General features: G+C 45.9%; 2 protein-coding genes across 2 annotated transcripts; both read left to right on the top strand.

The window, feature by feature from the left end:
* The first annotated feature begins 414 nt into the window (after nt 1-414).
* On the top strand, nt 415-2,440 carry LOC131916263 (C-C motif chemokine 2-like). Its single transcript, XM_059269572.1, has 3 exons — nt 415-744; nt 1,475-1,592; nt 1,931-2,440. The coding sequence occupies exons 1-3, from the start codon at nt 666-668 to the stop codon at nt 2,163-2,165; spliced, it is 432 nt and encodes a 143-aa protein (XP_059125555.1). The 5' UTR covers nt 415-665; the 3' UTR covers nt 2,166-2,440.
* A 9,431-nt stretch (nt 2,441-11,871) lies between these two features.
* On the top strand, nt 11,872-13,625 carry LOC131916265 (C-C motif chemokine 7-like). The gene is made up of 3 exons (XM_059269574.1): nt 11,872-11,990; nt 12,699-12,810; nt 13,173-13,625. The coding sequence occupies exons 1-3, from the start codon at nt 11,915-11,917 to the stop codon at nt 13,276-13,278; spliced, it is 294 nt and encodes a 97-aa protein (XP_059125557.1). The 5' UTR covers nt 11,872-11,914; the 3' UTR covers nt 13,279-13,625.
* The last annotated feature ends 665 nt before the right edge of the window (nt 13,626-14,290 follow it).

The following is a 14,290-nucleotide window of genomic DNA, read 5'->3' on the forward strand; positions in this document are numbered from 1 at the left end:
CAGCATCAGCTGATTTGAATGGCTTTTTCCAGGTCTGGAATCTTACAACTCAGATAATTCATTTCAACGTCACAAAGCTCTTAAGCTCTGCCACATATCTGGGAACCACCAAGGGGAGTGAATGCCCTATTCAACAAAAAAATGTTAATCAAGGACTTGGTGGACTTATTGGGGTCCTTTCCCAGCTCCAAGGTCCCTTGGGGCAAGCAGGGATATGCTTCCATCTCCCTCGGGACCTTATCTTCCTTGCCCACTTCCCTTTATTTCAGTGAAAGCAGGTCCACTCCATCACACTTGTGGTTAGGCTAGTGTGACTGCTCCCCCATTCCTTCCCTCTTTTCCCCTCCCTTCTTCATTCACCCCCAGCAGTGGCTGGAAAAAGCCACAAATTCCAAGTGCAACTTCTCTCTTTTACTTCCTGGAAACCTCCTAGGGCTCTGCACTTACTCAGCAGATCCAACTTTCTTTCCACTTTTCCTCACTCACTGACGAGGATGACGAGGATGACGCTGTCCCTGGGGACCAGGCCCTCTGCCTGACTCCACCCCCTGGCTTACAATAAAAGGCTGCGGTGGCGGCAGAGCTGCCAGAAGAGCAGAGAGCCTGAGGCCAACCCAGAACCTGCCAATTAATTCTCTCTGAAGCCAACTCTCTCTTCCTCCACCATGCAGGTCTCTGCCACATCGCTTCTGTGCCTGCTGCTCACAGCGGCTGCCTGCAGCATCCACGTACTGGCTCAGCCAGGTGAGACCCCAGCTTCCTTCTCCTCACAGCGTGTTACCCCGTTTTGGATTGTCTTGCCGTGGGCCATCGTAGTGTAGTGTCACCTGAACAGGTCCTTTTTCTTTTCCTGAGGCAAGGCAGCTGAGAGAAGGGACAAGAGCCAACCCAATTATGCAGTTGCTTCTGGGAAGAGCCTGAACTAGAGTTTTAATTCTTCTAAGATCTAAATCTGGAATCACATCATTATGCGGTTCCTGCTCCCACTACTTTCCTCAGTATTAGAGAACCTGGGGGACCAAAGAGGGGCCTAGGTTGATGTGCTTCTCCAGATAGAGGAGGGAAAGGGAAGAGACCCGAGATCTCTCACCCAGTCCAGCTTCCAGGAATAGTAGCTTAGCAGAGGGGGTTGATACTACAGACAGTCAGGACCAGATATAGATTTCAGTATAAGCATAGAGTAAGGTCCCCAGGTCATTTTCTTGGACTCTGGTAATTTGACTTCTTAGCTCTTCCTAATGACAGTCCCCAGAGTCACCTGGTTTTAATGACATCCCTTCATCCAAGAGTGTGAACTTACTTTAAAACACAAATACCTGAGTCAGTGTGTCATTGATCATATCCCAGCTCCGATGTATCGGGGTTTACATCCACTGCTGCTGAAGCTGCCTTCTCCTCGTGGCCCTTCTCTTCTCTGAGGTCAGAAGCATCTATCTTGTCCTAATGTGCTTCCCCTTTCTGGTTTATTCTCCAGATGCAGTTAATGCCCCACTCACCTGCTGCTACACGTTCACCAGCAAGAAGATCCCAGAGAAGAGGCTGGAGAGCTACAAGAGAATCACCAACAGCAAGTGTCCCAGAGAAGCTGTGATGTGAGTTACATCTATCAGCCCTCCCTGGTCCAAAGTCCTTCCTCAAGAGCAAGGGGTGGTCCCCATGGACTTACAGTCAGCCACACACTCAGACCCAATATCAAGTGATTCCCAATGGTAAAATGGAGGCCAAGGAGCAAAAAACCATTCCCAACAACACTGTCTATACGGATGCTGTTCAGGGCATTCTAATTTCATGAGTTTGTCCTGGAAAACCTGCAGGAGGAGCAGGTCACCCTGAGTTCCCTTTTCCCCCCGACTTCCTCCTTTAGCCCTACATATTCTCTCCACATCCAGCCATTGAACTTCATCTGACCATGTCTTCTCTCTTTCCACAGTTTCATCACCAAGCTCAAGAGAGAGATTTGTGCTGACCCCAAGCAGGAGTGGGTCCAGACGTACACGAGAAAACTGGACCAGAACCAAGCGAGATCAGAAACTACAACCGTATCTAAAATTGCATCTACTGTGAGATCCTCAGCACTTTTGAATGCTAACTTGACCCACCAACCTGCATTTAATGCATCTACTACGACCTTTCCCACAGCACGCTCAAGAACTTCCAAAGAGTGACCAGTATGACAGTGAACTAGTGTGACTTGGAATGTGATGCCTTAAGTAATGTTAAACATATTTAACTTATTGATGTTTTGATATCCCCTTCCCTGAATACTAGGATTTCTCATGCAAAATGTGGTTCCATTGTTTTCCTTTCCACTGTGAACCTCAGTGCTTTACCTTAAATGTTATGAGAGACGAATTTTGTAAAGATGAATGGAAAAACTTTGTGTTTGAGATTCCTAGGCATTGTTTAAAATATTATTATAAAAATAGGTATTTCTGATTATTAGGAGAAATAAATTATTTTTTTGTACACAAATTTGTCTAACTTTGGGTGTTTCCTTGAGGGAAATTGAAAAGCTAAGGGTACATAAGCTTGGAGGAAAGCACATGTGGGACACATATTATGGAGGGATGGGAGAATGAACGGCTCAGTCTTTTGTACTGGATGGTCTCATTTGAGGGTCATAGACTCTTTAAAATGGGCCCAAGCAGGCATGCTAGTACCATTGCTCTAGTCCCCAGTATTGCTTCTCAGTCACCTGCTTGACAAAAGCCCCAGTCCTTCCTGTCATGTGTTCAATCGCCCTTTAACTGGGATACATCACTTCTATCTGTAACTCTCCAATTGATTCCCTAACTGGATAGTCAATGCGGGCAGTGGAGAATGGAGGGGACCCTCAGCCGTCTTCTATGAGAAGGTTATGTTAAGGCTTCATAGAGAGAGGAAGACATGACTTACCCTTGATAATGGTTAGATTTTTTTTCCAGGAAAACACAGAAACATTAAGAAAAGAAAAGATGGGGTGGGGGGAATAGCTAAAGGTAGAAATGAGAATGGTATGTACACCGAAAGGTGAAGAGAGAGAAAAAAAATCAGATGAGGCCACGTGTATGGCAAGTTGAATCCAAGGGAGAAGGGAGAGAGAACAATCAGATAAGGTCAGATGCACATCAAGTGATGGGGTTTTGAATGTGAAAGTGGGGGCATGGTACTGCCTCTGACCTTGTTGTTCAAAGGAAAAAGCTGAAACTCTTTGGTCCAATGAAGAGGGATGTGTCCCGTTCAGTGGCTCAGGGAGAGCTTCAGAAAATGCATCTGGATGGCTTCATGAAGAAGTGGAGATAAGTGATGGACTGTGGCCCATCAACAGATGAGGGCTGGATATGGGGTACAAGACACAACTCTAGAGAAGGACGTGCTGGGCTGGGGGAAATGGCTTAAGGTACAGACCTTTCCTGAACTTGGTAATGGGGCAGCTTCTCTGAAACCTGAATGAGTTTCTTTCCATCACCACCCTACTTTACACCCAGGAGCCTAGGCTGTCCGTTCAAACGGATAGACCTTTCTCTCTCTGAATGTCCAGCTGAGGCCGGTGGCACGGGACATTTGGACACAGACAGCCTTTCCGCAAGGGAGAACGAGCATCTTTTTCCTAGGGAATAAACTCTCATGGTGCTCACCTTCTCCATCTGGTGGGGAGAAAGATACTGTCAAGCAAGACCCAGCAGTGCCTTTGGCAGCATCCAATGCTGGGAAGAACTCTGGCTGGCAGGAAGAACACGTGAGCTGACACTGACTCAGTCTATCAATTCAGCGGGGAAGGCATGGGGGGTGGTTGTTGTAGAGATGAACAGGGGCCAAAGTTCCCTTCTGATTTAGGAGTATGTCTTCTGGGAAGTTTGCATTGCTACAGCTCAGAGTTGGAACATTCCTGAGCCAAACCAGACTTTCTGGCTGAAGCAGAGGGTTGGTTTCCTTCAGAGAGTTGCAAGGGCCCCGATACATCAGACAGCAAAATTTGCAGGTTTTGTTGTGTGGAATTCACTGACCCTATATCCCAGGTTCAGTGGTCCTCACTGTTGATTACCGGTCTGAAAAGAAACTTCAATCATAGTAGATGCATAGAGGCAAAGAGGGGGTAAAGTAGAAATGGGTAGGTCTCTGCTTTGCAGCTTATAGAACAAGGGATCTCTGATGCCAGGCTGACTGGCTGCAAAGGACCTGAGAGGAGGAAAGGGAAAGGGATGGGGGCACATGCACTTACCCCCATCCCACCCCCATAGCCTGCTCCCGCTGCGTTTGTGAGTCCTGTCTGCTCATTTTTGTGAAATAGTGACTTTGTTTCTTTTTCTCGAAGCAAGCACGAGTTCCTTGGTCCTTGCACAATGAAACTGAGCATAGAGCACCGGCCGTGATTAGGCACTCAAGGAAGCCAAGTGGAATGCGTTCATTTCCCATTGCTGCCAACACTTTATTCCAGAATGTGTTTGTCCTTTCCCACCATTCTCAGACTTCCAGTCTCTGTTATTGCTCAATCCGAGAGCCATTTCTATGATTTATTACAGCAGCACCCTGGCCCAGGTACCACACTCCGTATTAGTTTCTGATTGCCACTAACAAATCACCATAAACCCAATGGCTTGAAACAACCAAATACGTTAGCGAATAGTTGGCTTGTTAAGTCTACACTGGCCAGTCTAGCTGCAGTCCCTTAAAGGATTTACCATTTGCAACTTCTAGAAACCACTTTTAAATTTTTTTCTCTTTGTCTCTCTGTCCCTCTGCCTTTCTCACTCTCCCCACTTCCTTCCCCCGTCCCTCCTTCTGTGAGTATGGTCTCTGCCTCTCTAACCACAGATTTGTTGTTGTTTCAGCTTTTTAAGGAAGTGTCTTGCTGGGCGGTGGAGGCACACGCCTTTAATCCCAGCACTCGGGAGGCAGAGCCAGGCAGATCTCTGAGTTCGAGGCCAGCCTGGTCTACAGAGTGAGATCCAGGACAGACACCAAAACTACACAGAGAAACCCTGTCTCGAAAAGAGGGAGAGAGAGAGAGAGAGAGAGAGAGAGAGAGAGAGAGAGAGAGAGAGAGAGAGAGAGAGAGAAAGTGTCTCACACTGTGGCTTTAAACCTATTCCATAACACAGGTTAGCCTTGAACTCACAGCAATCCTCCTGCCTGAGACTGTCCAGTTCTAGGGTTATAGGCATGCACCACCACACCCACCTGTAGCCACATCTCTCTAGCCTTCTGACCTTCCTGCTTCCATATTCAGGGGACCTTTGTGATTGTCCAGAGCACATCTTCACGGCCACTATGATCTCCTATCTCAAGATCTTCATATCAGTTACATCCACAAACCCTTTTGCAAGGTCAGGTAGGACACACACAGGCTCCAGGTGTTAGGTTAGTGTGCCAGCGCTCAGAAGACAGAGCTGCCCCACAGACTGAATGCCTAGGGACCAGGCAAAGGTTTAGACTCTGTAGCTGGGCACACTATTTGAAAGTTTTGTTTGGTTCACTAGGAAGATGGTCAGATAACCTTGTGGGTGTCACCTTTTGTCTGGGCATCGTATAGGTAAAGTACAGCAGGTGGTTTCTAAGTGGCCTGCACAGGATGCTTTATCTTGACTGTCCACGTGGTGTGGTTGAGAGATGTTCAGGGGATCAGTGAAGCACATCACTTCTGGATGTGCCCATGAAGGTGTGGAGATGACTGAAGCACGGGACGGGAACCAGCAGAAACCCACCCTCAAAATGGTAGCAGCATCCAACTAGCCAAAGGTCCAGATAGAAGTGGGAGCAGGGGAAGCAAACAGCATGAGCAAGCTCCACTCCAGTGGACCTCAGACACCACTCTCTTCAGCCTTTCAGTACAGGCTCACACCGGTGGTTCTCCATGGAGCTTGCAAGCCTTCAGCCTCACCCTGAAGCTGCATCACTGGCCTCTGTTTTCCTGAGGTGTCCAGATTCATGGACTCAAGAGCTCCTGGACTGCTGCCTGTCCAGCACGGAGACGCTCATTGGGGGAATTACTCAGCCAACAGTTATGACACTCAACCTAATCAACTCTCTTCTATAATTACACAGACACATATGTGTGCATGTGTATATACACATGTGGATGTATAACTATGTACTATGTGCACATGGAGAGAGCCCTAGCTAATACATTGTGCTAATACACACAAGTTTCCTTCTAAAATGAAAGCACACGGGTCAGCCAGATGGCTCAGCAGGTAAAGGCACTTGCCACCAGGACTCACAACCTGAGTTCCATCCCTGGGACCCACATGATGGAAGGAGAGAACCGACTCCTGCAAGTTGTCCTCTGACCTCCAACCATAAGCCATGGCACACGTGTGTGTACACATACAAGCAAACAAATAAATACAGTTTAAAAAGTTTTTACTTTATTTTTAATTGTGTCTGTCGTCTGTCTGTCTGTCTGCATGTGGATTTGTGCACATAAGTGTAGATGCCTGAGGTGCCCATAGGCATTGGATGCCCCTGGAGCTGGAGTCACAAGCAGTTGTAAGCCACGTGACATAGGTGTTGAGAACCAAACTTGGGTCCACTGCAAGAGCAGTATGTGCTCTTAACCACTGAGCCATCCCTCCAGCCACAAAATGTAAATTAAAAAAAAAAACAACTTAAGTATAAAACTTTGCAAAAGATTCTAATGTGGGGTGTTGAAATGGAGGAAGCTCTCCTTCCCATCGGTAGGTTTTAGGCATTTTTGAGAAGACCTTGGTGGCATACCGGGATTGGGGTGTATGCTTCTTGGTCCTCTTAGGCAGGTTACTGGACTCACAGTGAGTGCTGTAGCCTCTGGCGTGGGTTTTTATGGTGGCCTTTGTTCTGAACTTGGCCAACTTCCAATTAGGAGTGAAAAGGAGTAAGACTTCAGGAAAAAATTCAGGATCTTGTAGACTCAAGCACTGACACGGACTTAAAAATTTTTTTTAATCATAACCAATGCAGAGGTATTGTGATTTAAAAAATATCATCATCATCATCATCATCATCATCATCATCATCATCATCACCGTGTGTGTGTGTGTGTGTGTGTGTGTGTGTGTGTGTGTGTATGCACAGGCACATGTGAGCCACAGAGCATGTGTGGAGGTCAGAGGACAATTTTTGAGAGTTGGTTCTCTCCTCCTTGTTGAGGAAGCATGTCTCTTGTTTCTGCCACTGCAGTGTGTACTCTGTGCTAGCTTACGTGTGAGCTTCTGGGTGATTCTCTGGTCTCCACTTTTCATCTCACCACAGGAGTGCCCAGATTATAAATGAGTGCCACCGTGGCTTACTTTGTATTTGGTTCTGAGGATAGGCCCTCAGGTTTTCTACTATATAAAACAAATACTTTTACCCACTGAATCCTCACTCCAAACTCTCATGCCATGTTTTGGTGCATGTATACATTGCATAATGTTCCAATAAGAGTAAATGTACACACACACACACACACACACACACACACACACACATGCACACATATACACTGAAACAATTATCTTCAAATTGAAAACTCTCAGAATCCTTTCTTCTGGCCTTTTAAATATGCACAGAATTAATTAATTATAAGTTAATAGCATATAATAAAAACAACCAGAACTCTTTTCTCCAATCTATCTGCAACTTGGTGTCTGCTAGTTGACTTTATTCAGCCCTCCCATCCCCACCACCACCACCACAGTCTTTAGTAACTACCAGTCTACTTTCAGTTTTCATGAGGTCAGCTTTTGTGGCCCTCACATGAGGAAGATCACATGGGACTGGTTTTCCTGTGTCTGGCTTATTTCATGTAACATGATGACATCTGGTTTCAGCCATTTTGTAAAAAGTGACAGGCCCCCCCATCCTTTGGTGGAGATTATTCCACCCTATACCGTTACCACATCATCTTCGTCTACTTCTCAGCTGGCACTCAGCTGCTCCCATTTCTTGGCTGTTGCCGAAAATGCTGTGACAAGCATGAAGTGCAGATGTCTCTTGACATACTGATTCCTCTTCCTTCGGCTGCGTACCCAGGAGTGGGATTGTTAGATCATATGCTAATTCTAGCTTTTAGTATTTTGAGGAACTACCACACTGTTCCTGACAATAGCTACACTAATTTACATGCCTATTAACAGTTTCAAGGGGCCCCTTTTCTCCACATCCTCACCAGCATTTTTAATTTTTGACTTTTTAGCAGTAGCCCTTCTGACTGGAAGGAAGTGGTGTCTCACTGTGGTTTTGATGTCCATTTCCCTGATGTTTTCATTTCTTTTTCTTTCTTTCTTTCTTCTTTTTTTTGCTATGAAAAAAAAAGAAATACTCTGACAAAGCAAATTAAGGCAGAAGGGGTTTCTTCTTGGCTCCATCATGGCAGGGGAACTAAGACAATAAGAACTTGAAGCAGTTCATCATGTCCCATTCAAAACAGGAAAGCAAAGAGTGATGAAAGGCTCTTTTCTCCACTCACACAGTCCTAGGTCCTAGCCAGGGAATGGAACCACTCAGAGTGGACAAGTCTTTCAATTCCAGTTCACCTGACACAGTCAGGATAATTCCCACCAGCACACCCAGAAGCTCTCCTCCCAGGTAGCACTGGATTCTGTCAGGTTGACAATTGACACTAACTATCACACCTCATGATCAGAAAAGTTGAGGATTCTTTTCTTTATCTGTGCCTTCATTTTGGGGGTGGCTTTTTAGATAGACTGTTTATGCACGTGGTGGTGGTAAGGAAATGAGATGAAATCTCCTGTATTTGCTCACATTCTATGGATTAATTTGTTAAACTGGCTGGTTGCCTCTTTTCCCAAACCTTTAGTTTGATAAAAACATGGTTTTCTAGTTCTTGCCTTTATTTCCTATGCCTTGGGGTCTTATAAACTCTGTGCCTAGTCCCAAGTCATAAAGCATCTTCTGTATGATTACTTCTAGTTAGTTCATGACTTCAGGCCTCATATTTTAACCCATTTGAGTTGATTTTCATGTGCTGTGAGAGCTGGGGTTTCCTTTTATTCTTCTGAATATGGATGTCTGGCTTTCCCAACACCATTTATTGAAGACTACCTTTTCTTGAGTGCATGCCCTCCACAGTTCTACTGAAAACCATTTGGGTATAAAGGCATGGGAATGAAACTTTTTGAAAGGTTGTAAACAATAAAGGCTTTGGATAAAGTGGTTGAAAGAAGGGAGTTGGTTAGAAATGTGGAGTCCTCATTCAAGCCTGGGAGCTTTGGCTTAAAAGAGTTGTGGATCGGGTGTGGGTGAAGCAAGGCAACCAGCCAGAAAGACACGTAGGGAGAGAGGGAGTGATGTGACATGTCTGTACCGGTAGCTCAGCACCGGTAGCCGCGGTAGTTTTTCTCCAAAGGAATCACATGGCCAAGATAATCAGAAGCCCAGGATCTGTACCAGCTTCAGCCTTCTGCCAGCCAGCATACAACACTGACAGCTTAAGAGAGGCATATCCAGCCAGCTCCACCCCAAGTGTGGCCAATGGGTGCAAAGGGACAAGCCAGAAGCTTGTCCTATGGGTCAGGGATGCTCGTCCTGAGAACAAGATCAAAGCCCTTGTCCCAGGAGCATCTTTCCTGGTACCTGTCTAGAAGTACAGGAATGGCTGCGCATGGTCTCTCATTGCTAGGTTTCATGAGTACATCTGCATGAAGGCCAAAAGTCCAGACATTGTCCTTCAATCACTGTCCACATTTTTTTTTGGAAACAGGGTCTCTCAGTGAACCCAGAACTCATTCACTGGGTCAGGCTGGCTAGCCAGAAGACCCTGGTGATCTTCTTGTCTCTACCTCCCCCAAACGGGGATTTCAGGTGTGTACCACTTTGCTCAACTTTGAGGTGGGTTCTGAGGCTCAGACTCAGGTTCTCATGCTTGCACTGCATGCTCTTTACCAACGGAGCCCTCTCTCTGGCCTCACTGCTTGGGTTTCTCCCAGTTTTGCTTAGTGAGCATCTATTATGCCTTATTCCTAGTCCCGTTGCATACAAGTGAGTTGGGGACAGATCAATGAGTCACTGTTTGAAGAGCAATCATCAGTTTTTACTGGGAACTATAAAATTCACTTTTTAAAGAATTCATTCTTCCACTTAACTTTTAAAACAGTGCCAAAAAGAAAAACCACAAAATTCACCATAATTTCGATCTTTCAGTATAGTTTGTGGAATTAATGTTGACATACCTAACATAATTGAAACACAGACCCCTAGGCCATTTTCACCTCGTAAAACCCAAATGACATGCTCACAAAATAACTCTCTCTTTCCTTCTTTGCCCACTATTTTTATTTACAGTAGGAAGATTGGAACCCAGAGTCTTGTAAATGCTATGCCAATACTCTACCACCGAGCTAATAAGGACCAGCCCTTATTTTGATGTAAGTACTATAATGGGTGATGGTTTTGATTTGGATTTTCCTTTTCATTCTTATTTATTTACATATAAGGACTTGACATTGAACTCAGGGCCTCATACAGTCTTCCAGTGACTAGTGATGTGGAATGTCTTTTTCTATACTTGTTGTCTATAGTCCCTAAAGAACATTCATTGATATTTTTTTGCCCCTTTTCAATTTAGTTTTTTTTTTTTTTTTTTTTTTTTTTTTTGGTGGGGGGAGTGTTGGTTAGCTGCTGAGTTGTAGGAATTCATTTTATTAGCTGGATGATAACTCCCAACTAGTTGTCTGTCATCTGTGAATGTGTTCTCTCAATCCAAAGTTGGATTCTCACATAGCTGCTTGATTAGTGTTTAGGTTTCTGTCTTTGCTATGAAACCTAGGCAAGTGCTCACAACTAGCATGTTCTACATCCCCAGACTCTGGACTTTTTGACATGATGTCTCACTCTGTAATGTAGATTGGCCCCAAATTCACAATCCTCCTGCCTAGCCTCTAATGTGCTGAGGGCTGAGATTAAAGATATATGCCACTATACTCAGCTTGACTTCCCTGTGTTCTTTTACTTAGAAAAGGTATTTTCACAGCTAATGGGATATTTTGAAAACCACAAAATTCCAAGTTCCCCGTGTGCTGTGTCATTCGATAACTCCTCCAGACAGTATTTCTGGGGATGGAACTCAGGTCCTTGCCCTTTCTAAATGGTCTCTCTGCTACTGTCTTACAGACTTGGTTCTGTACAGTGGTTTTAAAAACATGTCTGTAGGTTCCTTTACATTCCCTTTCTAACAGGTGTTGTTTATGCTCCTGGAGACTTTAAAGCATCCTGTAAAATATATGGTCTTCACAGTGGGATGCGGAGAAACAGGGAGAGGAAGCAACCAAAGAATACCATCCGGTCCAACATACAGCTGTTTAAGTGTACCGGACTTGGAGTGAAGGCTTTGGGATGATCCTCAGCCTCAACCATCATCCACCTACAAAGATGTGAAGGATCCTAAGCCAGTACTGCCTAGCTGAGTCCAGCCAACCTTCCTATCCAAAACCCAAGTATATTTGAAAACTATATTAGACACAAGGGTTTAGGAAATTCTTTTTTTTTCTAACATTTTATCACTCCACTTGCCTCTGAGATTTGAAAAGCTACCCAAACTGTCGTTCTTTGAGTGCATTTTTAAAATCCAGCCCAAATTTTAGTGCCTGTTTCTGGACTTGGGGGTCCTAAGTATGTTGGTTGAAGGAGGAAATGAGAATCCCGTGGTGACACTGTCATCTCTGTTTCCTTCCTCATTCTACAGAAAGTATTCCTTTCATGGGATCTGAGCTGATAGGAATAGCCAAAATTCACAGTACAGCATTCTATCTGGACAGAGTCATACCTCATCTCCCATTCCTGGTATTCAATGGAAAAAGGACAGCCTCAAATCACACCCTCCTGTGATTCATTCCAGATGAAGATCCCTCCCTATCTGCTGCCTATAAAAGAGGAGGTGGAGCTGCCAGAAGAGCAGAGGCCAGGCCAGCTCAGAGTCTGCCAGCTCTCACTGAAGCCAGCTCTCACTTTCTCCACCATGCAGATCTCTGCCATGCTTCTGTGCCTGCTGCTCACAGCAGCTGCCTTCAGCATCCACATACAGGCCCAGCCAGGTAAGAATGGCCTTGCCTCCTTCCCCCCTGGAGCGTGCTGTCGCTTCTCTGCATTTTCATGAGCCGTTACAGAATGCGGGTTACCCATAGTCTCGTCTTACAGGCTTTGCCAAAGGAAGGCAATAGAAAGAAGGAGGCCAGCCCAGAGCCGGAGTCAGGACTTGAATCTGGTCCCTCCAGGACTCATTTGTGGAAACAAGCTAGTTCCTGCTCCGCTGCTTCTCTAGTGATGGAGCTCGGTGGCATCGGAGGGGTCTGGGGTGGGGTGTGTTCTCAGGTAGAAGAGGGAAAGGGAAGAGCCCCAGGGTCTAGTGTGTGCTTCAGGCAGCCCAGCTTCCAGCAACAGCGGCTCTGCACGGGCTGTTGTGTACAAGATGCTCACAACTAGACACAAAGTTTTCTAATCCCAAAGCGGGGAGTCACAACTAGGGTCTTCTTACTCTAAGGAACTGGGTCATTATCCTAACGCTTTCTAGTGACAGCCAGAGTTGTCGTCAGCTCTTCTTGCCCCTGTTGACTGGCATACAACCCATACAAGTGAGAAAGAATTGAGGGCCATACTAGAGAGGGAGAGATACTATACTAGGGGTGGGCAACGTCTCCTTTTGTCTTCTCTTATCTGCTTGGCTGCTTCCTACCACCCCATTCATCATACCTGAGTGACCCAGAATCCACCATGGAGAACCGTTTCTTGTTCTTTCATTGTAGATGGGATCAATTCATCCACATGCTGCTATGTCAAGAAACGAAAGATTCCCACAAAGAATCTCGAGAGCTACAAGAAGATCACCAGTAGTCACTGTCCCTGGGAAGCAGTCATGTGAGTACACACCACCTGCCTTCATCCCTCAGTGCGCAGTCATCCCCAGAGGCAGTGGACAGGACCACACACTCAATGCATGGAGACTCTAACGCAAACTCAGATAGCTTTCAATGGGAAAGCGGAAACTCCCCACTCTCTTCAGAGCCACCAGTTCAGGACTTCCCTCTCCATCAAGGAGCCAGGGCAGGGGGCGGGGCTTACCTTTGGCCAGTGAGGACTGCATCTTTCCATTAGACCCTTCCTTTGTCTTACCTTCTTCCTCTTCCCTCCCTGGGGTAATGCCATCATTTGGGGTAATTCGCCAGGCAGGGACTCACAGAACAAGTTACATATTCTTTAACAGAGCATTCTTCCCATAGCTTCAAGACCAAGAAGGGTATAGAAGTCTGTGCTGAAGCCCAGCAGCAGTGGGTCCAAGACGCCATGAAGTATCTGGACCAGAAAACCCAGACTCCAAAGCCTTGAAGAGTCATGCCTGAACAGAAATCAACCCAGGAGACAAGAAACGAAAAAATCTGCACCCTTGTTTTTTCTGAGGACTGTGCTGAGATGTACTGATTGTATCTCTAAGAGACAAGAGCTGTCTTTAGGAATGTGAAACTGTCATGCTTAAGGAATTATCTCTAATTATTAATATTTTATTTAATTTTCTATTTACTTGGATGTGATTTGAATGTAAAGCCCTGGACACCCCATCATTTAATGTTGTATTACCTGCAGAAGGCTTTCCCCCATTTACTTGGCATCAGTATCGTGAAGGGGCTTTGCAAGAATCAGTACCAAGATTTTATAAAAAAATATTTAGGATGAAATCATAATGTTATGATACTGTGGAATTTTTATATGTATAACTATTGAATTTCCATATAAAATATATTTTTGCATAAAATCCTATCTTTGATGTTGTTGTTTTTTAAGAAACAAAACAAAATTGGAGGCATGAGCAGGGTGGCAAGGAGCAGGGCATGGGTGCAGAGGGAGGGGGTCATAGACGAACAGGGCATGGGTGCAGAGGGAGGGGGTCATAGATGAGCAGGGCATGGGTGCAGAGGGAGGGGTTATAGATGAGCAGGGCATGGGTGCAGAGGGAGGGGGTTATAGATGAGTAGAGCATGGGTGCAGAGGGAGGGGTTGTAGATGAGCAGGGAATGGGTGCAGAGGGAGGGGTTGTAGATGAGCAGGGCATGGGTACAGAGGGAGGGAACTGTAGATGAGCAGGGCATGGGTGCAGAGGGAAGGAGTCATAGATGAGCAGGGCATGGGTGCAGAGGGAGGGGTTGTAGATGAGCAGGGCATGGGTGCAGAGGGAGGGTGTTGCAGATGAGCAGGGCATGGGTGCAGAGGGAGGGAGTCATAGATGAACAGGGCATGGGTGCAGAGGGAGGGTGTTGCAGATAAGCAGGGCATGGGTGCAGAGGGAAGGGTTGTAGGTGAGCAGGGCATGGGTGCAGAGGGAGGGAGCTGTAGATGAGCAGGG

Source organism: Peromyscus eremicus, chromosome 8a, assembly GCF_949786415.1.
Source record: "Peromyscus eremicus chromosome 8a, PerEre_H2_v1, whole genome shotgun sequence".
NCBI lineage: Eukaryota > Metazoa > Chordata > Mammalia > Rodentia > Cricetidae > Peromyscus > Peromyscus eremicus.

What these genes read in the sequence shown, in the direction of transcription:
- LOC131916263 (XM_059269572.1), top strand. Translation starts at nt 666, where the DNA reads ATGCAGGTCTCTGCCACATCGCTTCTGTGCCTGCTGCTCACAGCGGCT. An exon ending in CCACGTACTGGCTCAGCCAG is followed by an intron (nt 745 to 1,474) that starts GTGAGACCCCAG and finishes TTTATTCTCCAG; the next exon opens with ATGCAGTTAATGCCCCACTC. An exon ending in TGTCCCAGAGAAGCTGTGAT is followed by an intron (nt 1,593 to 1,930) that starts GTGAGTTACATC and finishes CTCTTTCCACAG; the next exon opens with TTTCATCACCAAGCTCAAGA.
- LOC131916265 (XM_059269574.1), top strand. Translation starts at nt 11,915, where the DNA reads ATGCAGATCTCTGCCATGCTTCTGTGCCTGCTGCTCACAGCAGCTGCC. An exon ending in CCACATACAGGCCCAGCCAG is followed by an intron (nt 11,991 to 12,698) that starts GTAAGAATGGCC and finishes CTTTCATTGTAG; the next exon opens with ATGGGATCAATTCATCCACA. An exon ending in TGTCCCTGGGAAGCAGTCAT is followed by an intron (nt 12,811 to 13,172) that starts GTGAGTACACAC and finishes TTCTTCCCATAG; the next exon opens with CTTCAAGACCAAGAAGGGTA.